The 24,835-nt window shown below is 43.7% G+C and overlaps 1 protein-coding gene across 1 annotated transcript in view; it reads left to right on the forward strand.

The window, feature by feature from the left end:
* Positions 1 to 24,835, forward strand: part of LOC120990939 (protein unc-13 homolog A-like) — a 2,175,961-nt gene that overhangs the window by 1,471,575 nt on the left and 679,551 nt on the right. The window contains exons 33-34 of the mRNA XM_040419831.1: positions 199 to 287; positions 411 to 563. Of these exons, the coding sequence (XP_040275765.1) occupies positions 199 to 287; positions 411 to 563 (242 nt within the window). The remainder of the gene's footprint in view (positions 1 to 198; positions 288 to 410; positions 564 to 24,835) is intronic.

A 24,835-nucleotide genomic window follows, 5' to 3' on the forward strand; every position in this document is an offset into this window, starting at 1 on the left:
TTAGAAAATTTGAATTAAACAGCGGCATTATGTCACTCAGAAACCCCCCCCATTTATTCACAACAAATAGATACTGGATTGCAGTATAGGATTATGTTGTCTGTACAGTATGCATTTGAGCCTAGTTTAGCTATACATAAGATCATATCTTTTGGTCTGTTTCATGCTTCTCCACATTTCTGCATGTCGAATCTTCAGTTGGATCCTGAAACAAGTGACATTCTTAAAGAGTTGCAGGTGAAACTCAACAATGTGTTGGATGAGCTTAGCAGAGTGTTTGCTACAAGGTAAGTTATTATACACTAACTATGTCTTTGTTTTCCCAAAAAAATAAAATAAAAATTGGATCTTACACAATTCAAAACCTAATTGTGTTGTGTATCTTCTTCTTTGGCTAACAATTTTTTCAGTTTCCAACCACACATAGAGGAGTGTGTGAAACAAATGGGAGACATCCTGAGTCAGGTCAAAGGGACTGGAAATGTACCTGCCAGTAACTGTAGCAGTGTGGCTCAAGATGCTGACAATGTTTTACAGCCCATTCTGGACCCACTGGACAGCAAGTGAGGATCAAATTAATATACTTGGAATTATTTGCTTTAAATATGCCATGTATTTAAAGAATTTAAAGTTAACGTGCACATTACTTAGTTTATTAGTAGAGATGAGCGAAGTTGACGAAATGGAATTCAATACAAATTTCAGGAAAATTTTGATTTGTCCCGAAGTCGAATTTCCTCGCGCTTCGTGGTAATGAATTATATTTTTTCCTAAAATTGCTGCTGCACATGTTAGAACATGGAGCTAAGAACTCTGGGAACGAGGGATCACCCAGAATGCCATGCATGCAGGCAATCAGCAGCCAGCCCCTGTGATGTCACAGCTAGGGTTGAGCGAACCCGAACTGTAAAGTACGGGTTCGTACCGAACTCTAGGATTTTTGGACCCCGGACCCGAACATTTCCGTAAAAGTTCAGATTCGGGTTCGGTGTTCGGCGCTTTCTTGGCGCTTTTTGAAAGGCTGCAGAGCCATCACAGCCATGACTACTAATGGCATGGCTGTGATTGGCCAGAGAGCATGTGACCCAGGCTCTATATAAGCTTGAGTCACGTAGCGCTGCACGTCACTCTGCTGTTACAAGTGTAGGCAGAGGATGCTGCTGGACTTGTGATTTCAAGGAGAGAATAGGAGAGAATCTAACTCAGCGATCTACAGAGAAATAGTTGTGTGGGTGCAGGGCACAATCGTTTTACCCTGCCCTGAGGCCATTGAACAAAAAAAAAAAACTTTTATAATTCTGTTAGGTGGGCGGCGGCGGCAGCCATTTTAGGCAAGCTTAGTGCACCAGCACTGCATCTGAGCTTTTGGGACACTGCAAATTACCATTTGGCAAACTACAACATCTGGATTAGTCAGTGTGCAATTTAAGGTAGAAATACACCCATCATTTTCTGGGGTTTTAAAAACACACTTTTTTGCCAAAAAACTATATTTTCCTGATCTGCAAGTGTTAAATTCAAGTTTAATATATACAGCTTTCATATTCTGTTACCAGAAAAAAACAGTTTTTTTGGCAATCTACAACATCTTGATTAGTCAGTGTGCAATTTAAAGTAGAAATGCACCCATAATTTTCTGGGGTTTGAAAAACACACTTATTTTAAAAAAAAAAACTGTATTTTCCTGATCTGCAAGTGTTAAATTCAAGTTTAATATATACAGCTTTCATATTCTGTTACAAAAAAAAAAAACTTTTTGGGCAATCTACAACATCTTGATTAGTCAGTGTGCAATTTAAAGGGCTTCTGTCACCCCACTAAACTATTTTTTTTTTTTTGTGTACTTATAATCCCTATCATGCGATATTGCTATACCTTATGTTATTAATAATTTTCGTTCAGTATATTTTGCAAAAAACATACTTTTATGATATGCTAATTACCTTTATAACAGCAAGTAGGGCGTCTACTTGCTGGTAGCAGCCGCAGAAAACCGCCCCCTCCTTCTGTTGATTGACAGGGCCAGCCGGGATCTCCTCCTCCGGCCAGTCCTGTCAGCATTTCAAAAATCGCGCGCCTGTGTTGATTCGGCGCAGGCGCTCTGAGAAAAGCAGGCTCGCCTCCTCAGCACTCCCTCAGTGCGCCTGCGCCGATGACGTCTTCTCTTTCGGGGACGTCATATAACATAAGGTATAGCAATATCGCATGATGGGGATTATAAGTACACAAAAAAATCAGTTTAGTGGGGTGACAGAAGCCCTTTAGATAGAAATACACCCATCATTTTCTGGGTTTGAAAAAAAACACTTTAAAAAACAAAACAAAACTGTATTTTCCTGATCTGCAAGTGTTGAATTCAAGTTTAATATATACAGCTTTCATATTCTGTTACAAAAAAAAAACTCATTTTTTGGCAATCTACAACATCTTGATTAGTCAGTGTGCAACTTAAGCTAGAAATATACCCATCATTTTCTGGGGTTTGAAAAGCACACTTATTCTTTCAAAAACAGTATTTTCCTGATCTGCAGGTGTTAAATTCAAGTTTAACCGCCTCCAGACAGCCTAACGCAGGATTGCGTTTCCGGAGGCGGTTGATTCATTCCTCCTGGATGCGCTGGCGTGTCATCTCGAGAGACGCGAGATTTCCTGTGAACGCGCGCACACAGGAGCGCACGTTCACAGGAACGGCAGGTAAACTAGCTGATCTACAGCCTGCCAGCGGCGATCATTCGCTGGCAGGCTGTAGATGCGATTTTTTTTTAACCCCTGAAAGGTATATTAACCGCTGTTTTGTTAACAGCGTCTAATATACGTGCTACCTGGTCCTCTGGTGGTCCCTTTTGCTTGGATCGACCACCAGAGGACACAGGCAGCTCTGTAAAGTAGCACCAAACACCACTACACTACACCCCCCCGTCACTTATTAACCCCTGATCACCCCATATTAGACTCCCTGATCACCCCCCTGTCATTGATCACCTCCCTGTAAGGCTCCATTCAGACGTCCGTATGCGTTTTGCGGATCCGCAGATCCGCAAAACACATAAGGACGTCTGAATGGAGCCTTACAGGGGGGTGATCAATGACAGGGGGGTGATCACCCCATATAGACTCCCTGATCACTCCCCCTGTCATTGATCACCCCCCTGTAAGGCTCCATTCAGACGTCCGTATGTGTTTTGCGGATCCGCGGATCCGCAAAACACATAAGGACATCTGAATGGAGCCTTACAGGGGGGTGATCACACCATATAGACTCCCTGATCACCCTCCTGTCATTGATCACCCCCCTGTAAGGCTCTATTCAGAAGTCCGTATGTGTTTTGCGGATCCACGAATCCGCGGATCCGCAAAACACGGACACCGGCAATGTGCTTTCCGCATTTTGCGGATCCGCACATTGCCAGAACTATATAGAAAATGCCTTTTCTTGTCCGCAATTGCGGACAAGAATAGGACATGTTCTATAGGCTCTCCAAAAAACGCAGTGTTCGCCCGATGAGGCCCGATCAGGCCTGATCAGTCCGCCCGACCGCAGTGACAGAATATTTTTTTTTCTGATCACTGCAAAAACACCGTAAAATCGCTGCGGCGCTATAAAAAGATCACTTTTGAAGGGCATGGCGAGTTCATAGAAGATTTTTTATTTTTTTTGTCACAAGTTAGCAGAAATTTATTATTATTTTTTTTATTTTTTTGTTTTTTCTTACAAAGTCTCATATTCCACTAACTTGTGACAAAAAATAAAATCTCACATGAACTCACCATACCCCTCACAGAATCCAAATGCGTAAAAAATTTTAGACATTTATATTCCAGACTTCTTCTCACGCTTTAGGGCCCCTAAAATGCCAGGGCAGTATAAATACCCCACATGTGACCCCATTTTGGAAAGAAGACACCCCAAGGTATTTCGTGAGGGGCATGGCGAGTTCATGTAAAATAAAAAATTTTGTCACAAGTTAGTGGAATATGAAACTTTGTTAGAGAAAAAAAAAAAAAAAAAAACTTTTTCCGCTAACTTGTGCCAAAAAAAAATATTCTAGAAACTCGCCATGCCCCTCACGGAATACCTTTGGGTGTCTTCTTTCCAAAATGGGGTCATTTGTGGGGTATTTATACTGCCCTGGCACTTTAGGGGACCTAAAGCGTGAGAAGTAGTTTGGAATCCAAATGCGTAAAAAATGCCCTGTGAAATCGTAAAGATTCTCATTGGAATTTGGGCCCCTTTGCGCACCTAGGCTGCAAAAAAGTGTCACACATGTGGTATCGCCGTACTCAGGAGAAGTTGGGCAATTTTTTTTGGGGTGTATTTTTACATATGCCCATACTGTGTGTGAGAAATATCTCTGTAAATGACAACTTTTTTAATTTTTTTATACAAAGTTGTCAATTTACAGAGATATTCCTCTCACCCAGCATTGGTATATGTAAAAATACACGCCAAAACACATTGCCCTACTTCTCCTGAGTACGGCGATACCACGTGTGACACTTTTTTGCAGCCTAGATGCGTAAAGGGGCCGAAAGTCCAACGAGTACCTTTAGGCTTACAGGGTTGCTCACAATTTAGCCCCGCCCAAAATGCCACAACAGTAAACACACCCCACAAATGACCCCATTTCGGAAAGTAGACACCCCAAGGTATTCGCTGAGGGGCATATTGAGTCCACGAAAGATTGAACTTTTTGTCACTTGTTAGCGGAAAGGGAGACTTTGTGAGAAAGAACAAAAAAAATCAATTTCCGCTAACTTGTGCCAAAAAAAAAAAACTTCAATGAACTCGCCATGCACCCCACGGAATACCTTGGTGTGTCTTCTTTCCAAAATGGGGTCACTTGGGGGGGATTTATACTGCCCTGGCATTTTAGGGGCCCTAAAGCGTGAGAAGAAGTCTGGAATCCAAATGCCTAAAAATGCCCTCCTAAAAGGTACTCTTTGGAATTTGGGCCCCTTTGCGCACCTAGGCTGCAAAAAAGTGTCACACATGTGGTATCGCCGTACTCAGGAGAAGTTGGGCAATGTCTTTTTACATATACCTATGCTGGGTGATAGAAATATCTCTCTAAAATGACAACTTTGTATAAAAAAATGGAAAAGTTGACAGATATTTCTCTCACCCAGCATGGGTATATGTAAAAATACACCCCAAAACATATTGCCCTACTTCTTCTGAGTACGGAGATACCACATGTGTGACACTTTTTTGCAGCCTAGGTGCCCAAAGGGGCCCAAATTCTAAAGAGCACCTTTAGGATTTCACAGGGCATTTTTTAGGCATTTGGATTCCAGACTTCTTCTCACGCTTTAGGTCCCCTAAAATGCCAGGGCAGTATAAGTACCCCACAAGTGACCCCATTTTGGAAAGAAGACACCCCAAGATATTTTGTGATGGTCATAGTGAGTTCATGGAAGTTTTTATTTTTTGTCACAAGTTAGTGGAATATGAGACTTTGTAAGAAAAAAAATAATAAAAAATCATCATTTTCCGCTAACTTGTGACAAAAAATAAAAACTTCTATGAACTCACTATGCCCATCAGCGAATACCTTAGGGTGTCTAATTTCCGAAATGGGGTCATTTGTGGGGTGTTTTTACTGTCTGGGCATTGTAAAACCTCAGGAAACATGACAGGTGCTCAGAAAGTCAGAGCTGCTTCAAAATGCGGAAATTCACATTTTTGTACCATAGTTTGTAAACGCTATAACTTTTGCGCAAACCAATAAATATACACTTATTGCATTTTTTTTAATCAAAGACATGTAGAACAATAAATTTAGAGAAAAAATATTTAGAAATGTAGTTTTATTTGAAAAATGTCATTTTTTTGCAAAAATTTCGGTCAATTTTGATTAATAACAAAAAAAGTAAAAATGTCAGCAGCAATAAAATACCACCAAATGAAAGCTCTATTAGTGAGAAGAAAAGGAGGTAAAATTAATTTGGGTGGTAAGTTGTATGACCGAGCAATAAACCGTGAAAGTAGTGTAGTGCAGAATTGTAAAAAGTGGTCTGGTCATTAAGGGGGTTTAAGCTAGGGGAGCTGAGGTGGTTAATATATACAGCTTTCATATTCTGTTACCAAAAAAACACTTTTTTGGCAATCTACAACATCTTGATTAGTCAGTGTGCAATTTAAGCTAGAAATAATACACCCATCATTTTCTGGGGTTTGAAAAACACACATTTCTTTTCAAAAAACAGTATTTTATTGATCTGCAAGTGTTAAATTCAAGTTTAATATATACAGCTTTCATATTCTGTTACCAAATAAGCACTTTTTTGGCAATCTACAACATCTGGATTAGTCAGTGTGCAATTTAAGCTAGAAATACACCCATCATTTTCTGGGGTTTTAAAAACGCATTTTTTTGACAAAAAAACACTATTTTCAGGCCTTGCAGCATCAGCACGTGTGAAATTACAGGCTTATATACTGCTGTCAAATTCAGTTGTTAAACACTCGTTTGGGCACAAAAAATTTAGTTGGCAGCCTTTGATGCAGATGTCATCGTGAGATACACCCTTGATACATTTGGGTTACATTCAGAGGTTTTAAATACCGCCATTTGGTGCACCAATATTGAATTCAGGCCTACAGTGGTTCAGGCCCTGTGAGATACCCACTCTACATACAGGGGTTTGATTCAGGCATTTGAAATACAGCCATTTGAAATACAGCCATTTTGGGTAAATAAATATTTAATTTAGGCCTACACTGGTTCATGCCCTGTGAGATACCCCCTCTACATACAGGGGTTTCATTCAGGCATGTAAAATACATCAATTTGAAATACAGCCATTTTTTGCAAAGAAATATTTAATTTAGGCCTACAATGGTTCATGCCCTGTGAGATACCCCCTCTACATACAGGGGTTTTATTCAGGCATTTGAAATTAGGGGTGCACCGAAATTCCGGTGGCCGAAAATATCGGCCGAAAATGGGCCTAATCCATTTCGGCCGATATTGGTACATATCGGCAGAAAATATGATAGCCCCGCCCCGCCGCTCCGGTATACTAATATAAGATGTCATATTCATTTATTGGTTATTAAACATGCCCCATCAGTCCTATTACTACTTTACATCCTAATCGCATCTGTAGAATTCAGGCAGGCCAGGCGGGCGGCAGCGTAACTCTTGTCATGTGCCTGAATGAAGCCGGCGGCGCAGGCAAGTGACGTCAATGAGAGACGCGCCGGCCGCCCGGCTTGGGCTGCCTGAATTCTACAGAAGCGATTAGGATGTAAGGTAGTAATAGGACTGAGGGAGCATGTTTAATAACCAATAAATGAATATAACATCTTATATTTGTATACTGGCGGCAGCGGGGGGGGGGGGGAGGCGGGGGCGATCTGTGGATGTCACTGTTATGGGCTGGGGGAGTCTGTGGATGTCACTGTTATGGGCTGGGGGGGTCTGTGGATTTCACTGTTATGGGCTGGGGGGGTCTGTGGATGTCACTGTTACGGGCTGGGGGGGGTCTGTGGATGTCACTGTTATGGGCTGGGGGGGGGTCTGTGGATGGCACTGTTATGGGCTGGGGGGTCTGTGGATGGCACATATATAACAGTGCCACCCACAGATCCCCCCAGCCCATAACAGTGCCATCCGCAGATCCCCTCCTGTAACAGTGCCAGCCACAGATCCCCCCCCCCTGTAACAGTGCCAGCCACAGATCCCCCTGTAACAGTGTCCGTCATCCACAGATCCCCCCATAACAGTGTCCGTCATCCACAGATCCCCCCATAAGTGTCCGTCATCCACAGATCCCCCCCATAACAGTGTCCGTCATCCACAGATCCCCCCCATAACAGTGTCCGTCATCCACAGATTCCCCCATAACAGTGTCCATCATCCACAGATCCCCCCCATAACAGTGTCCGTCATCCACAGATCCCCCCCATAACAGTGTCCGTCATCCACAGATCCCCCCCATAACATGCGAGAAAGCTGAGCAACTTTTGTTCTTGAAAAGAAACCTGCCACTTTTACTTAAATAGAAAGCAGTCCAAGTTGTGTGTAGTTATTTTATTTACATTTAAAAAAAATTGTGTAGCCCAGCAAAAATTTGTTCTTGACCTGAGGCTACGTCTGTTTACAGTTTGAGGTTGGTTTTACAACTGTTTCTTGCACTGTTGTTTTGTACAATCACTTGTGTATGAGGAAGCACCATGTTATATAATATGATTTATTAAATTCATGAAAAAGAATTATTAATAAAATCATTAAAAAAAAAGTATTTTAAAAGTATTTGGGCAAAAAGGCGGTTTTCGGTTTTCGGTCAAGGGCAATCTGAATTTTCGGTTTTGGACCAGAATTTTCATTTCGGTGCACCCCTATTTGAAATACATCCATTTAAAATACAGCCATTTTGGGCAAATAAATATTTAACTCCTTAAGGACACAGCCTTATTTCACCTTAAGGACCAGGCCATTTTTTGCAAATCTGACCAGTGTTACATTAAGTGGTGATAACTTTAAAACGCTTTGACTTATCCAGGCTATTCTGAGATAGTTTTTTCGTCACATATTGTACTTCATGACACTGGTAAAATGAAGTAAAAAATAATAATTTTTATTTATAAAAAAATACCAAATTTACCAAAAATTTGAAAAAAATTGCTAAATTCCAAGTTTAAATTTCTCTACTTCTATAATACATAGTAATACCTACAAAAATAGTTATTACTTTACATTCCCCATATGTCTACTTCATGTTTGGATCATTTTGGGAATTATATTTTATATTTTGGGGATGTTACAAGGCTTAGAAGTTTGGAAGCAAATCTTGACATTTTTCAGAAATTTTCAAAAACCCAATTTTTAGGGACCAGTTCAGGTCTGAAGTCACTTTGTGAGGCTTATATAATAGAAACCACCCAAAAATGATTTTACAAACTTTGTTAACCCTTTAGGTGTTGCACAAGAGTTATTGGCAAATGGGGATAAAATTTGAAAATTTAATTTTTTTGCCACATTTTCCATTGTAACCCATTTTTTCCACTAACAAAGCAAGGGTTAACGCCAAACAAGACTGTATCTTTTTTGCCCTGACTCTGCCGTTTACAGAAACACCCCATATGTAGCCGCAAAACTACTGTACGTGCACACGGTAGGGCGTAGAGGGAAAGGTGCACCATATGGTTTTTGGAAGGCAGATTTTGCTGGACTGGTTTATTTTTTCTAAGTTGGATTTAAGAGGGGCATACAACCTGGTCAGGGTCATTTCGAGAATTTGGTTATGCTCTTTGGTTTGATGAATGCTCCAGCCGTCTTCCAACATTTTGTGAACAGCATTTTTTATCATTTAATGGGGAAATTTGTACTGATGTATCCAGATGACATTTAGATTTTTTCTCCTGATTTTAAGACTCATCGGGACCACCTATGTCAAGTCTTGCTGATTCTGCAGGAGAATAAATTGTACGCTAAAGTGGAAAAATGTGTGTTTGCAGTTTCGGAGATTCAATTTCTTGGTTTTCTTCTCTCCGCTTCTGGTTTTCGGATGGACCCTGAGAAGGTCTGCGCTGTGCTTGATTGGGAGCTTCCTGAGAATCAGAAGGCGCTGATGCGGTTTTTGGGTTTCGACAATTATTACATAAAGTTCATTTTGAATTATTCCTCTGTTAAGCCACTCAGTGATATGACTAAAATGGGGGTGGATTTTTCCTCGTGGTCAGTAGATGCGCTTAAAGCCTTTTCTAGAATTAAAGAGAGTTTTGCTTCCGCTCCCATTTTGGTACAACCTGATGTCTCTCTACCTTTCATTGTTGAGGTGGATGCTTTTGAGGTGGGTGTGGGTGCGGTCTTATCTCAGGGTCCCTCTCCTGCCAAATGGCGACTGTGTGCCTTTTTCTCAAGGAAACTCTCCTCTGCAGAGAGAAATTACGATGTGGGAGATAGGGGGTTGTTGGCCATCAAATTAGCTTTTGCGGAATGGCGCCATTGGTTAGAGGGAGCCAGACACCCTATTACCGTGTTTACCGACCATAAGAATCTGGCCTACTTGGAATCGGCCAAGCGTCTGAACCCGAGAAAGGCCAGATGGTCTTTGTTCTTTTCAAGGTTTAATTTTGTTGTCACGTTCCGCACTTGGGTTAAGAATGTGAAGGCGGATGCCCTGTCACATTGTTTTCCGGGAGGGGGGAACTTTGAAGACCAGGGTCCCATTTTGGCTGAAGGGATGGTCGTCTCTGCTCTTTATCCTAATTTGGAGGCAGAGGTTCAGGCAGCCCAGGCAGAGGCTCCTGATCTTTGTCCTCCTGGGAGGTTGTTTGTGCCTCTCGCTTTACAACACAAGGTTTTTAAGGAGCACCACGATACTGTCCTGGCTAGGCACCCGGGGAGTAGAGCCACAGTGGATCTCATTGCTCGGAGATTCTGGTGGCCGGCTCTTCGTAAGACGGTTGAGGGTTTTGTGGCAGCCTCAACCTCATTCACGGCCATCGGGTTCTCTCCTCCCGTTACCAATTCCTTCCCGTCCCTGGACACATCTGTCCATGGACTTAATTACGGACCTGCCTCGTTCCTCGGGGAAGACTGTGATTCTGGTGGTAGTGGACCGTTTTAGCAAAATGGCGCATTTCATTCCCTTTCCTGGGTTACCCAATGTTAAGACGCTGGCGCAAGCATTTGTTGATCACATTGTTAAATTGCATGGCATTCCTTCAGACATCGTTTCTGATAGGGGCACGCAATTTGTTTCCAGATTCTGGAAGGCCTTCTGCTCTCGCTTGGGGGTTCGGTTGTCGTTCTTTTCTGCTTTTCACCCGCAGTCGAATGGTCAGACCGAACACGTCAATCAGAATCTGGAGACATTTCTGCGCTGTTTTGTGGCAGAGAATCAGGAGGATTGGTATTCTTTTTTGTCCCTTGCTGAGTTTGCTTTAAATAACCGTCGCCAGGAGTCCTCTGATAAGTCACCATTTTTTGGTGCATATAAGTTTCATCCGCAGTTTGGGACATTCTCTGGAGAGGGGTCTTCTGGTTTTCCTGATTAGGAGAGATTCTCCTCGTCTTTGTCATTTATTTGGCAAAAGATTCAGGGTAATCTGAAGAGGATGAGACTATATAAGTGTGTGGCGGATAAGAGACGTGTGCCTGGTCCGGACCTAAATGTGGGTGATCTGGTGTGGTTGTCTACAAAGAATATCAAACTGAAGGTTCCCTCCTGGAAGTTGGGTCCTAAGTTTATTGGGCATTACAAAATCTTGTCCGTCATCAATCCCGTTGCCTTCCGTCTTGATCTTCCTCAGACTTGGAAGATCCATAATGTTTTTCACAGGTCCCTATTAAAACCTTATGTCCAACCCACTGTACCCTCCTCTTTGCCTCCTCCTCTGATTTTTGTTGATGGTAATCTTGAATTTCAGGTCTCTAGGATTGTGGATTCTCGCATTATCCATGGTTCTCTTCAGTACCTCGTTCATTGGGAGGGTTATGGTCCTGAGGAGAGGATGTGGGTCCCAGTGGCGGACATTAAGGCCACTCGTCTCATTAGGGCTTTCCATAGGTCTCATCCTGAGAGGGTGAACTCTGAGTGTCTGGAGTCCACCCGTAGAGGGAGGGGTACTGTCACTGCCAGTTCTGTGAGATGGTCTAGCAGACGTTCTTCTCTACCTCTTGTATGACGTTCTTTGTTTTGGTTTCACTTTGTCATCTCCTTTCCTTCTGCCAGGTGTCACTTATTTAGACTAATCGTCTTCCTTTATATTCCCTCCCATACTGCCTCACTTTGCAGTTTATACTACTTCCTGGATGAAGGGTTCACTGCTGGAGGCTGCTGCTGCTGTTTGCTCAGATAAGTCCTTTCCCTTATTGTGTTTCCTTGCTGGCTTGATTCTAAGTGACCCTGACTCAGTCCGTATTAAGTGCAGGGAGCCGGTGGTCGTGTCCCCTCACTATTATAGGGTTTTCAGGTGTCACACAGTCTTAGGTACGTGGGCATGCAATCGTCTACCATTGAGACCCTTGCATGTGCATAGCAGTCAGGGAGAGCTCTTAGGGTTTTAAAGGGCTCACCTATATGCTCCGTAGTTTTGGGATAAAGCCAGTCTGTCGTTTATTTATAAGTTCCAGCTATCTGCAACTTCATCCGTGACAGTAACCATCCCACTTCTGTGTCTACTCAAAAGCTCGCTACTCACAATTAAGGCTGACGCTGTTCGTGAGGAAGAGTTGGAAATGGGGGAAGAAGACATGACCCTGAGTGATAGCCAGAACACCCTCAGTTTGTCTTCTCAGCGCATATTGGAGGCGGAGGAGGAGGAGGATCAGGCGACGGTTGTCTCCGCTACACAGGGTAGTAGCCATGGAACTTTAATTCCATCTGTTCAGCGTGGGTGGACAGAAGAGGAGGAAGAGCATGAGGAGATGGACAGTCATCCTCCTGATGACGACAGCAAAGTCTTGCCCACTGGTACTCTCTGGCACACATGGCTGACTTCATGTTAGGCTGCCTTTACCGTGACCCCCGTGTTATACGCATTTTAGATAACAGGGATTACTGGGTGTTCACCCTTCTGGACCCCCGCTACAAAGAGAACTTCTCATCTGTCAGGGATGGTGTAGCAGGAAACAATAAGTAACAAGTAAAGATCCGACTGACTTGATCCCAAAGTAAGGAACAAAAGGGTGAGCCCTATTAATGCCCTAGAGCTCTCCCTCACTGCTCAGCCCATGCAAAGATCTCAATGATAAAAAGTTGCATGTCCACGTACCTTAGACTGAGTGACACCTGCAAACCCTATAATAGTGAGGGGACGCGACCACCGGCTCCCTGCACTCAATACGGAGGGAGTCAGGGTCACCTAGATTCAAGCCAACAGGAAGACACAAATACAGAAATAGACTTATCTTGAGGAACCAGCAGTAGCAACTTCAAGCAGTGAAAGCAATCCAGGAAGTAGTATAAACCGCAAAGTGAAGCAGTATGGGAGGAGATATATAGGGAGGCAATCACTGCTAATAGATGACAGCTGGGAGAGGGAGAAGAGATGTCAAAGCGAAGGCAAAACAAAAGAACATCATGCAGGAGGTACTGAAGAACGTCTATCAGAACTTCTCAGAGATCTGGCGGTGACAGTACCCCTCCCTCTACGAGTGGACTCCGGACACTCAGAGCCCACCTTCTCAGGATGGGACCTATGGAATGCCCTGAGAAGACGAGTGGCCTTAATGTCCGCCACTGGAACCCACATCCTCTCCTCCGGACCATAACCCTCCCAATGAACGAGGTACTGAAGAGAACCGCGGACAATACGAGAGTCCACAATCCTAGAGACCTGAAATTCAAGATTACCATCAACCACAATCGGAGGAGGAGGCAAAGAGGAGGGTACAGTGGGTTGGACATAAGGTTTTAATAGGGACTTGTGAAAAACATTATGGATCTTCCAAGTCTGAGGAAGATCAAGACGGTAGGCAACGGGATTGATGACGGACAAGATTTTGTAATGCCCGATAAACTTAGGACCCAACTTCCAGGAGGGAACCTTCAATTTGATATTCTTAGTAGACAACCACACCAGATCACCAACATTCAGGTCCAGACCAGGCACACGTCTCTTATCCGCCACACGCTTATATCTCTCACTCATGCTCTTTAGATTATCCTGAATCCCTTGCCAAATAGATGACAAAGACGAGGAGAATCTCTCCTCATCAGGTAAACCAGAAGCCCCCTCTCCAGAGAATGTCCCAAACTGCGGATAAAACCCATATGCACCAAAAAATGGTGACTTATCAGAGGACTCCTGACGACGGTTATTTAAAGCAAACTCAGCAAGGGAGAGAAAAGAACACCAATCCTCCTGATTTTCCGCCACAAAACAGTGCAGATATGTCTCCAGATTCTGATTGACGCGCTCTGTCTGGCCATTCGACTGCGGGTGGAAAGCAGAAGAGAATGACAACCGAACCCCCAAGCGAGAACAGAAAGCCTTCCAGAATCTGGAAACAAACTGCGTGCCCCTATCAGAGACTATGTCTGAAGGAATACCATGCAATTTGACAATGTGATCAATGAATGACTGCTCCAGCGTTTTAGCATTGGGCAACCCAGGAAAAGGAATAAAATGCGCCATTTTGCTAAAACGGTCCACCACCACCAGAATCACAGTCTTCCCTGAGGAACGAGGCAGGTCCGTAATGAAATCCATGGACAGATGTGTCCAAGGACGGGAAGGAATGGGTAACGGTAACGGAATGGTTAACGGAAAAGGCCTTTGGCACGAGCACAGGTCTCGCAGGCTGCCACAAAAACCTCAACCGACTTACGAAGAGCCGACCACCAGAATCTCTGAGCAATGAGATCCACTGTGACTCTACCCCCCGGGTGCCCAGCAAGGACCGTATCATGGTGCTCCTTAAAAACCTTGTGTCGTAAAGCGAGAGGCACAAACAACCTCCCAGGGGGACAAAGATCAGGAGCCTCTGCCTGGGCTGCCTGAACCTCTGCCTCCAATTCAGGATAAAGAGCAGACACAACCACCCCTTCAGCCAAAATGGGACCCGGGTCTTCAAAGTTCCCCCCTCCCGGAAAACAACGTGACAGGGCATCCGCCTTCACATTCTTAACCCCAGGGCGGAACGTGACAACAAAATTAAACCTTGAAAAGAACAAAGACCATCTGGCCTGTCTCGGGTTCAGACGCTTGGCTGACTCCAAGTAGGCCAGATTCTTATGGTCGGTAAACACGGTAATAGGGTGTCTGGCTCCCTCTAGCCAATGGCGCCATTCCTCAAAAGCTAACTTGATGGCCAACAACTCCCTATCTCCCACATCGTAATTTCTCTCTGCGGAGGAGAGTTTCCTTCGAGAAAAAGGCACACGGTCGCTATTTGGCAGGAGAGGGACCCCGAGACAAGACCGCACCCACACCCACCTCAGAAGCGTCCACCTCAACAATGAAGGGCAGAGAGATATCCGGTTGTACCAAGATGGGAGCGGAAGCAAAACTCTCTTTGATGCTAGAAAAGGCCTTACGCGCCTCTACCGACCAGGAGGAAAAATCTACCCCCTTTCTAGTCATATCAGTCAGTGGCTTAACAGAGGAATAATTCAAAATTAACTTCCTGTAATAATTGGCAAAACCTAAAAAGCGCATCAGCGCCTTCTGATTCTCAGGGAGCGCCCAATCAAGCACAGCACGGACCTTCTCGGGGTCCATGCAAAAACCAGAAGAGGAGAGAAGAAAACCCAGAAATTTAATTTCTGGAACAGCAAACACACATTTCTCCAGTTTAGCGTACAATTTATTATCCCGCAGAATGAGCAAGACCTGATGTAGCTGGTCCCTATGAGTTTTGAAATCAGGAGAAAAAATCAAAATGTCATCTAGATACACCAGTACAAATTTCCCCATTAAATGATAAAAAATGCTGTTCACAAAATGTTGGAAGACGGCTGGAGCATTCATCAAACCAAAAGGCATAACCAAATTCTCAAAATGGCCCTCAGGGGTATTGAAGGCCGTCTTCCATTCGTCCCCTTCTGTGACCCTGACCAGTTTGTATGCCCCTCTTAAATCCAACTTAGAAAAAACTTTAGCCCCAACAATCTGGTTAAACAGGTCCGGGATCAGAGGAAGCGTATAACGGTCATGAATTGTGATACTGTTCAGCTCCCTGAAATCCAGACATGGTCTTAAAGAACCATCTTTTTTCTTAACAAAAAAGAAACCAGTGGCAACAGGTGACTTCGTATGTGTCCCTTTCTCAGGCTCTCAGAGAAATAAGTATGCATAGCGACCCTTTCAGGTTGGGAGAGATTGTATGAACGAGATTTAGACAGCTTGGCGCCTGGGATGAGATTAATAGGGCAATCATACTCCTGGTGAGGGGGCAGCTCCTGAACACCACTCTCAGAAAATACATCCGAAAATTCAGAAAGAAAAGATGGTACAGTCTTAGTAGAAACCTCTGAAAGAGACATCGAGAGGCAATTCTCTCTGCAAAAGTCACTCCAACCATTTATTTGCCTCGCTTGCCAATCAATGGTGGGGTTATGTTTAGTGAGCCAGGGTAGCCCCAACACTAGAGGAGTAGGTAACCCGCCTAGGACGAAACATGACACATCCTCAACATGAGCATCACCCACAGTCAAACGGATATTGTGAACTATGCTCTTTAATGATTTTTGAGAAAGTGGAACGGAATCAATAGCAAAAACAGCTATGTCCTTTCCCAAAGTGCATACCTGGAAACCATGTGTTATAGCAAATTGATTACCAATGAGATTGACAGCTGCACCACTATCTACAAAAATCTCACAATGTTCTTGCTCTCTAGCGCAGGTAGGACAAAACGGTAACTACAAGCAAACAGAAAACCTTTAATTTCCGCATCAACCTTGCCAATAGTAACAGATGGAACGTTTTTAGAGGACGTTTTTCTTTTTGTTTCTTTATTATTCTCTAAAAATCTCTGAATCTCCTAGAGGGACAAACATTTGCCAAATGATTTATACCTCCACAACAGAAACAAACCCTCCTCTGAGAGCTGAATCCTCTGTTGTTAGAGGCAAGCAAACCCAGCTGCATGGGCTCCTGCTCAAAGGGGATTGAGAGATACTGAGACCCCTGAGTACTGAATGAGACCGCCCCACTGTCCTTGGAGTGAGTATGACAGGAAGGAGTGATCTCTCCTCTCTCTCTAAGATGCCTGTCAATACGAACAGCCCGAGACATGGCGGACTTCAAGGAGGTAGGTCTCTCATGAAAGGCAAATGCATCCTTCAATCCCTCTGAAAGACCATGGCAAAATTGACTTCGGAGTGCAGCATCATTCCAACCAGTATCCGCTGCCCATCTCCGAAATTCTGAACAGTATAACTCTGCGGATTTTTTACCCTGGCATAAAAGACACAGTTTAAATTCAGCCAGAGCAACACGATCCGGATCATCATATATCTGACCCAGGGCTACAAAAAATTCATCCACTGATCGGAGGGGCCGTGCCCCCACCGGCAGCGAAAAGGCCCAAGACTGAGCGTTATCACTGAGCAGTGAGATGATGATCCCCACCATCTGCTCCTCATCACCAGAGGAATGGGGAAGTAGGCGGAAATGGAGTTTGCAAGTCTCTCTAAAACGAACAAAATTCTCACTACCCCCAGAGAAGGTATCTGGGAGCGAGATCTTAGGCTCAGAACAAACTCCATGAACGCAAGCAGAACCGGTCACGTGAAACTGAGATACAGTTTTACGGAGCTCTGCGACCTCCAGTGAAAGACCCCGCATGCGGTCCGTTTAAGGCTAAAACCGGATCCCTGCTTAAGACGGTTTTGGCGGTTTATAATGTCACGGATGGTGTAGCAGGAAACAATAAGTAACAAATAAAGATCCGACTGACTTGATCCCAAACTAAGGAACAAAAGGGTGAGCCCTATTAATGCCCTAGAGCTCTCCCTCACTGCTCAGCCCATGCAAAGATCTCAATGATTGAAAGTTGCATGTCCACGTACCTTAGACTGAGTGACACCTGCAAACCCTATAATAGTGAGGGGACACGACCACCGGCTCCCTGCACTCAATACGGAGGGAGTCGGGTCACCTAGAATCAAGCCAACAGGAAGACACAAATACAGAAATAGACTTATCTTGAGGAACCAGCAGGAGCAACTTCAAGCAGTAAAAGCAATCCAGGAAGTACTTTAAACCACAAAGTGAAGCAGTATGGGAGGAGATATATAGGGAGGCAATCACTGCTAATAGATGACAGCTGGGAGAGGGAGAAGAGATGTCAAAGCGAAAGCAAAACAAAAGAACATCATGCAGGAGGTACTGAAGAACGTCTATCAGAACTTCTCAGAGATCTGGCGGTGACATCATCTCTCATTCCTCCGGTGGAGAGGACGAGCAAAATGGTGCTATACCAGAAGTTCCTTGTTGACAGATTGCTGCAAAAATTTCTATCTGACAGCGCTGGCAGCAGAGTCCGTACTTCCTTGGGCAACCGAGGAGGGGAGGCGAGGGGAACACACAGCACTTCCAGCAAAGGCAGGGCAACACTCTCCAAGGCCTGGGACAGTTTTATGACACCCCGCCAGCACCCTCAACATGATGCACGTCTTGGTGTCACAAGGAGGGAAATGTTTTGGAAGATGGTAAAGGAGTACGTAGCAGACCATGTTAGCGTCCTCAGTGATCTTTCAGTGCCTTACAACTACTGGGTGTTTGGACACTATTAGGCTGGACACGTGGCACGAACTGGCGCTCTACACCTTGGAGGTGCTGGCCTGCCCTGCCGCCAGCGTTTTGTCTGAGCGGGTATTTAGTGCTGCGGGTATTTAGTGCACTTTAAATGTGTTGTTTAGAATGTACTGAATACTCTGTATTCTTATGCACCCCTTCCGCCACAAAAAAGGGTATATGGTTGAATCTTCCTTTTCTCATCCTCCTCCTCCTCGTCCTTCACGTATATGCCTTCTCATATAATTTTTCGGATGGTCAGCTCACCAGCAGGCCCTCACCCATAATGTTTTAGATGGTCAGTTTACCAGCAGGCCCTCACCCATAATGTTTTAGATGGTCAGCTCACCAGCAGGCCATCGCCCATAATGTTTTAGATGGTCAGCTCACCAGCAGGTCCTCACGCAGTGGCGTACATACCAGGGTCGCAGGGGTTGCAGTTGCGACCGGGCCTGGCACTCCAGGGGGCCCGGCCGCCTGTGGATCCCCCCAGGCCGCTGGCAGGGGCCCCTCTGTACTCACATGTAATGGAGCGCTCTGATGGGGCCTGGCATAAAGTACAGTGGCAATTTCGGGCCCCATCAGAGCGCTCCATGCCTTCATTACATTAATAATTTTGGGGGGGCTGGAGGGTCAAGGAAGAGGGGGGGGGGAGCGCACACTCACTCACATCCGGCTAGGCAGTTCCGTTTCCATAGTGAAGCAGGGAAACCTCTCTGCTCCCTGCTTCACTGATCTTCAGAGCTCAGGAGCTCCCCCTGCTGGCCCCAGATCGCGCTGCTGGCTGTGGGAGGAGAGCTGAAAGCCCGGCAATCTGCCTCCTCTCATCAGGGAAGAAGGTAAGTATGTGTATTTTTTTTTTTCTAACGCTGCAGAGGGGGAGCAGAGGGGGGTGTTCGATGGGTACAACTAGAGTGAGGGGGCACAAAAGTTGGCAACTCTGAGGGGCACCTAATCTGCCGTAACTAATTTGAGGGGGCACCTAATCTGCCATAACTAATTTGAGGGGGCACCTAATCTGCCATAACTAATTTGAGGGGGCACCTAATCTGCCATAACTACTGTGAGAGGGGCACATATAAAGGCATAACTATGAGGGGGCACATATAAAGGCATAACTATGAGGGGGCACATATGAAGGCATAACTACTGTGACGGGGCATGTAATCTGGCATAACCACTGTGAGGGGCACATATGTGGGCATATCTAATGTGAGGGACACATAATCTGGCATAACCACTCTGAGGGGGCACATATCTGGGCATATTTACTTCGAGGGGGCACATAACCGGGCATAAATACTGTGAAGGGGCACATAATCTGGCATTACTTCTGTGAGGGGACACATAATCTGGCATAATCACTCTGAGGGGGCACATATCTGGGCATATTTACTTTGAGAGGGCACATAACCGGGCATAAATACTGTAAAGGGGCACATATTCTGGCTGTGAAATCACCAGCAGGGGGTGCTGTGCTGGCCTGTAAGACTGAGCCATGCCAATGTATAGCAGGGTAATCTAAGACATTTCCCCTAAGTGTAACCACACAGTACTAATGCCCACCTTGTGGCCCCTCACAGTAGTTATGCCCACCTTTGTTCCTGTCACAGAAGTTGTGCCCAGATATGTGCCCCCTCATAGTAGTTATGCCAAATATGTGTCTCCTCAGAGTGGTTATGCCAAATGTGTCCCCTCAAAGTAGTAATGCCAGGTTATGTGCCCCCTCACAGTAGTAATGCCAGACTATGTGCCCCTCACCTAGTAACGCCAGATTATGTGCCCCTCACAGTAGTAATGCCAGATTATGTGCCCCTCACAGTAGTTATGGCAGATTATGTGCCCCTTCACAGTATTTATGCCCAGTTATGTGCCCCCTCAAAGTAGATATGCCCAGATATGTGCCCCCTCAGAGTGGTTATGCCAGATTATGTGTCCCCTCACAGTAGTAATGCCAGATTATGTTATCAGAATGAACCATAAAAATCTACTCGATCCACATGCTCAAAACGGCCATGCACCACCACCCACAGAATCGCGAAATAGGTATCAATCTGTCAATCCTTTCTGTGTCCGGGCCGGGTGAGGCTTCCCGTGCGTAGTCAAATTAAGCCGCAGGCTCCACTCCTGGTGGTGTCCTTCCATCAATTAGTTTAAGTTTCAGCTTTTCAACCATACTCCCCCCGGAATCCAAAGACTTTAGTTTCCCAGAAAATGGGAATAACTTTGCCGGGGATCGTCTTCGAACCTCCAACTTAAGTTGTTAATTAATGAAAACGTTCGTGGCAACAAAGGTTTCGGCTGTGGTACAAGAATTTCACCTCTACAGGTACAATACGGATGGCACCGGCCGTTCCTCTTCCAATGAGTTCAGTTTGATCGTCCAAGAGTCCGGTCAACACAATCGAAACCACCGGCCGTCCCTCTTAGTCATGGCCCCAGTTCCGAAAATCACGAAAATTTTGGTCTGAACTTGCTCTTTATATAAAAGTAAACATACAGGAAAGAATGTTTCCTAACAATTGTTCATCTAAAATCGCTTTTATCTTCGGTTTTGTGAGTTTTAAGGTCAGTCTGTAAAAGTGGCGTACAACTCGGGCAACATCGTTACCAGCAGCAACATTGTAGTCCAAGATGCATCCAGACATCCTCCCCATGCTGTCCCCGACCCATTTCGGTGGTGTTTCCATCAATTTCTGACCTTTTCCTATGAACCAGGCACCCTCCCCTCTTCAGAGCAGGGGGTGCCTGGTTTAATGCTCAGGTCCTCCCATTGACTTCTATAGGGCTAGGGTGCTCGGGCAGAGCACCCGAGCATCGGGGTGCTCGATCATCACTAGATGTAACCAAGCTAAAATTGACTCTGATAAAAATGTCACAGTGTTATCTTGGTTATCTTGTGACAAAAGCATTGAAATACATTAAAAAAGCAGTCAACATTTCCTGGTCATTCTTTACTTAAAGGGAACCTGTCCTGTGGATATTTGATTATAATCTAACTAATTATATACAATCATTAACTACTAAAAAGTACCTTAGATGTATTCACTTACTGGTGTGACAGATGGTTATCTCATAATATACACACAAAGATGCCGCATGCTAATGAGCTGATTGGAGTCCGGCGTGATGTCATTGAGTCCAGCGTATATTTAATTCAGAGCTATAGCCACTCCCCTGCCCACCTGCTGCTGGTTCATATGGAAACAAACTATCATTCAGCAGCAGGTGGGCGGGGAGAGTCAGGAGCTCATGAATATTCATGACTCATCATTATCAGCTGGAGCTTTTCAATACAAGATGTTGGCAGATTGACTGGGTCAATTAAAGAAAGTGACCCAGCATTGTGCTAAGAGAATCAATCACTTATTTATGTTGCCCTTAGTTAGGACACCATAAAACTGGTGACAGGTTCCCATTAATGCATTAACTATCAAGTTTAGCTTGGCTGCATTTACCTAATGTAAATAAAAGCTCACCCTTTATTAAACACTAGAAACACTGGTATGGTTGCTTCTTTCTGATTCGAGAATCAACAGACATCACCTCATCCCTATCCTAGCACCGAGGTGAGTTGGGCTATCACATACTTCTTAATAAATTGTATTACTAATAACCCAATAATAAATAAAAAAATGACCCTAGCTGGGTATATATTTATATTAATCAACTATACAAATGAGTCCTTTGGGACTAAATACCAACTTTACTCTGCTAATTGGGCAGACTAGATGGGCCAAATGATTCTTATCTGCCGACACATTCTATGTTTCTATGCTTCTATAATATAGTGTTGCTAAAATATAACTTTTAATAATAACTTGTAAAACCAACCAATATTTTGAGCCAAACAAAGGAAGGAATTTAAACTAGATGGTGTTGTTTCTGAAGAAACCACAGGATGTTGGCTTGAAAACGCTAGAGCCCCAGTGGCACAGAGGGTTGGATTGCTTAACCACCTCCGATCCGCCCATAGGTTCTAAACATCCTATGGGTGGATGTTTAACTCTAAATGGACATTCTGGAACATCCATTCAGAGATCGCAGCTGCACGCTAATCGTGCAGCTTCAGAGCGGGTTGCCCGCTGTCAGTGACAGCAGGGCAACGCAGAGAGAAGGCAGGGACAGTTTTAAGGTGTATGAGCTTCCGGTCCCGACCCGGTGGTCATCTGACCGCCGGCCCTGGGAGAGTTCAGGAGCTGTCGGGTCTTTCACAGACCTCGATCAGCCCTGCACTGAGGCTGTACAGCACAGTATAGTGCTGTACAGCCTCTCTGGCTGTACAAAAAAATGAAGTCAAATGTCCCCCAGAGGTCTTGTATGACCTTATGGGGGAAAAAAAGTGTAAAATAAAAAATAAAAATTTCACATGTAAAAAATTAATTCTCCAATTAACTAATTTAAAAAAAAAAATTTAAATAGGAAAAAATTATAAAATAGACATATTTTGTATTGCCGCATCCGTGACGGACGGCTCTATAAATTTATCACATGATCCACTCCGTCCAATAAACACCATAAAAAATAAAATACAAATGGTGTCAAAAATACTATTTTTGTCACCTTACATCACAAAAAGTGCAAAACGAAGTGATCAAAAAGGCTTATGTCCAAAAAATGGTACCAATAAAGCAGTCACCTCATCCCGCAAAAAATGAGCCCCTACATAAGAAAATTGCTCAAAAAAATTAAAAACTATAGCTCTCAGAACATGGAGACATTAAAACATCATTTTTTGTTTTCAAAAATGCTATTAATGTGTTAAAGTGAAATAAATATTTATTAGGTATTTCCACATCCATAAAAACCATCTCTATAAAAATATCACATTACCCAACCCCTCAAGTGAACGCCGTAAAAAAAAAATAGAAACAGTGCCACAAAAAAGCAATTTTTTGTCACCTTACATCACAAAAAAGTGTAATAGCAAGCGATCAAAAATTCATATGCACCCCAAAATAGTGCCAATCAAACGGTCATATCATCCCGCAAAAAATGAGACCCTACCTAAGACAATCGCCCAAAAAATAAACAAAACTATGACTCTCAGAATATGAAGACACTAAAGCATGATTTTCTTTGTTTCAAAAATGATATTATGTAAAACTTAACCACCTCAGCTCACCCCTTAATGACCAGACCACTTTTTACAATTCTGCGCTACACTACTTTCACGGTTTATTGCGCGGTCATACAACTTAACACCCAAATGAATTTTACCTCCTTTTCTTCTCACTAATAGAGCTTTCATTTGGTGGTATTTCATTGCTGCTGACATTTTTACATTTTTTGTTATTAATCAAAATTGACCGAAATTTTTGCAAAAAAATGAAATTTTTCACTTTCAGTTGTGAAATTTTTCAAATAAAACTACATTTCTATATAAATTTTTCTCTAAATTTATTGTTCTACATGTCTTTGATAAAAAAAATGCAATAAGTGTATATTTATTGGTTTGCGCAAAAGCTATAGCGTTTACAAACTATGGTACAAAAATGTGAATTTCCGCATTTTGAAGCAGCTCTGACTTTCTGAGCACCTGTCATGTTTCCTGAGGTTTTACAATGCCCAGACAGTAGAAACACCCCACAAATGACCCCATTTCGGAAAGTAGACACCCTAAGGTATTCGCTGATGGGCATAGTGAGTTCATGGAAGTTTTTATTTTTTGTCACAAGTTAGCGGAAAAAGATATTTATTTATTTATTTTTTTCTTACAAAGTCTCATATTCCACTAACTTGTGACAAAAAATAAAATTTTACATGAACTCACCATACCCCTCACAGAATACCTTGGGGTGTCTTCTTTCAAAAATGGGGTCACTTGTGGGGTATGTATACTGCCCTTGCATTTTAGGGGCCCTAAAGCGTGAGAAGAAGTCTGGAATCCAAATGCGTAAAAAATGCCCTGTGAAATCGTAAAAATACTCTTTGAAATTTGGGCCCCTTTGCGCACCTAGGCTGCAAAAAAGTGTCACACATGTGGTATCACAGTACTCAGAAGAAGTAGGGCAATGTGTTTTGGGGTGTATTTTTACATATACCCATGCTGGGTGAGAGAAATATCTCTGTAAAAGTCAACTTTTCCCATTTTTTATACAAAAATGTCATTTTAGAGAGATATTTCTCTCACCCAGCATGGGTATATGTAAAAAGACACCCCAAAACACATTGCCCAACTTCTCCTGAGTACGGCGATACCACATGTGTGACACTTTTTTGCAGCCTAGGTGCGCAAAGGGGCCCAAATTCTAAAGAGCACCTTTTGGATTTCACAGGGCATTTTTTACGCATTTAGATTCCAAATTACTTCTCACGCTTTAGGTCCTCTAAAATGCCAGGGCAGTATAAATACCCCACAAGTGACCCCATTTTGGAAAGAAGACGCCCAAAGTATTCCGTGAGGGGCATGGCGAGTTCCTAGAATTATATTTTTTTTTGGCACAAGTTAGTGGAAAATTATTTTTTTTTTCTTTTTTTTTCTTACAAAGTCTCATATTCCACTAACTTGTGACAAAAAATTAAATTTTACATGAACTCGCCATGCCCCTCACGAAATACCTTGGGGTGTCTTCTTTCCAAAATGGGGTCACTTGTGGGGTATTTATACTGCCCTGGCATTTTAGGGGACCTAAA

The sequence above is a fragment of the Bufo bufo genome, chromosome 2, assembly GCF_905171765.1.
Source record: "Bufo bufo chromosome 2, aBufBuf1.1, whole genome shotgun sequence".
In the NCBI taxonomy this organism is placed as follows: domain Eukaryota; kingdom Metazoa; phylum Chordata; class Amphibia; order Anura; family Bufonidae; genus Bufo; species Bufo bufo.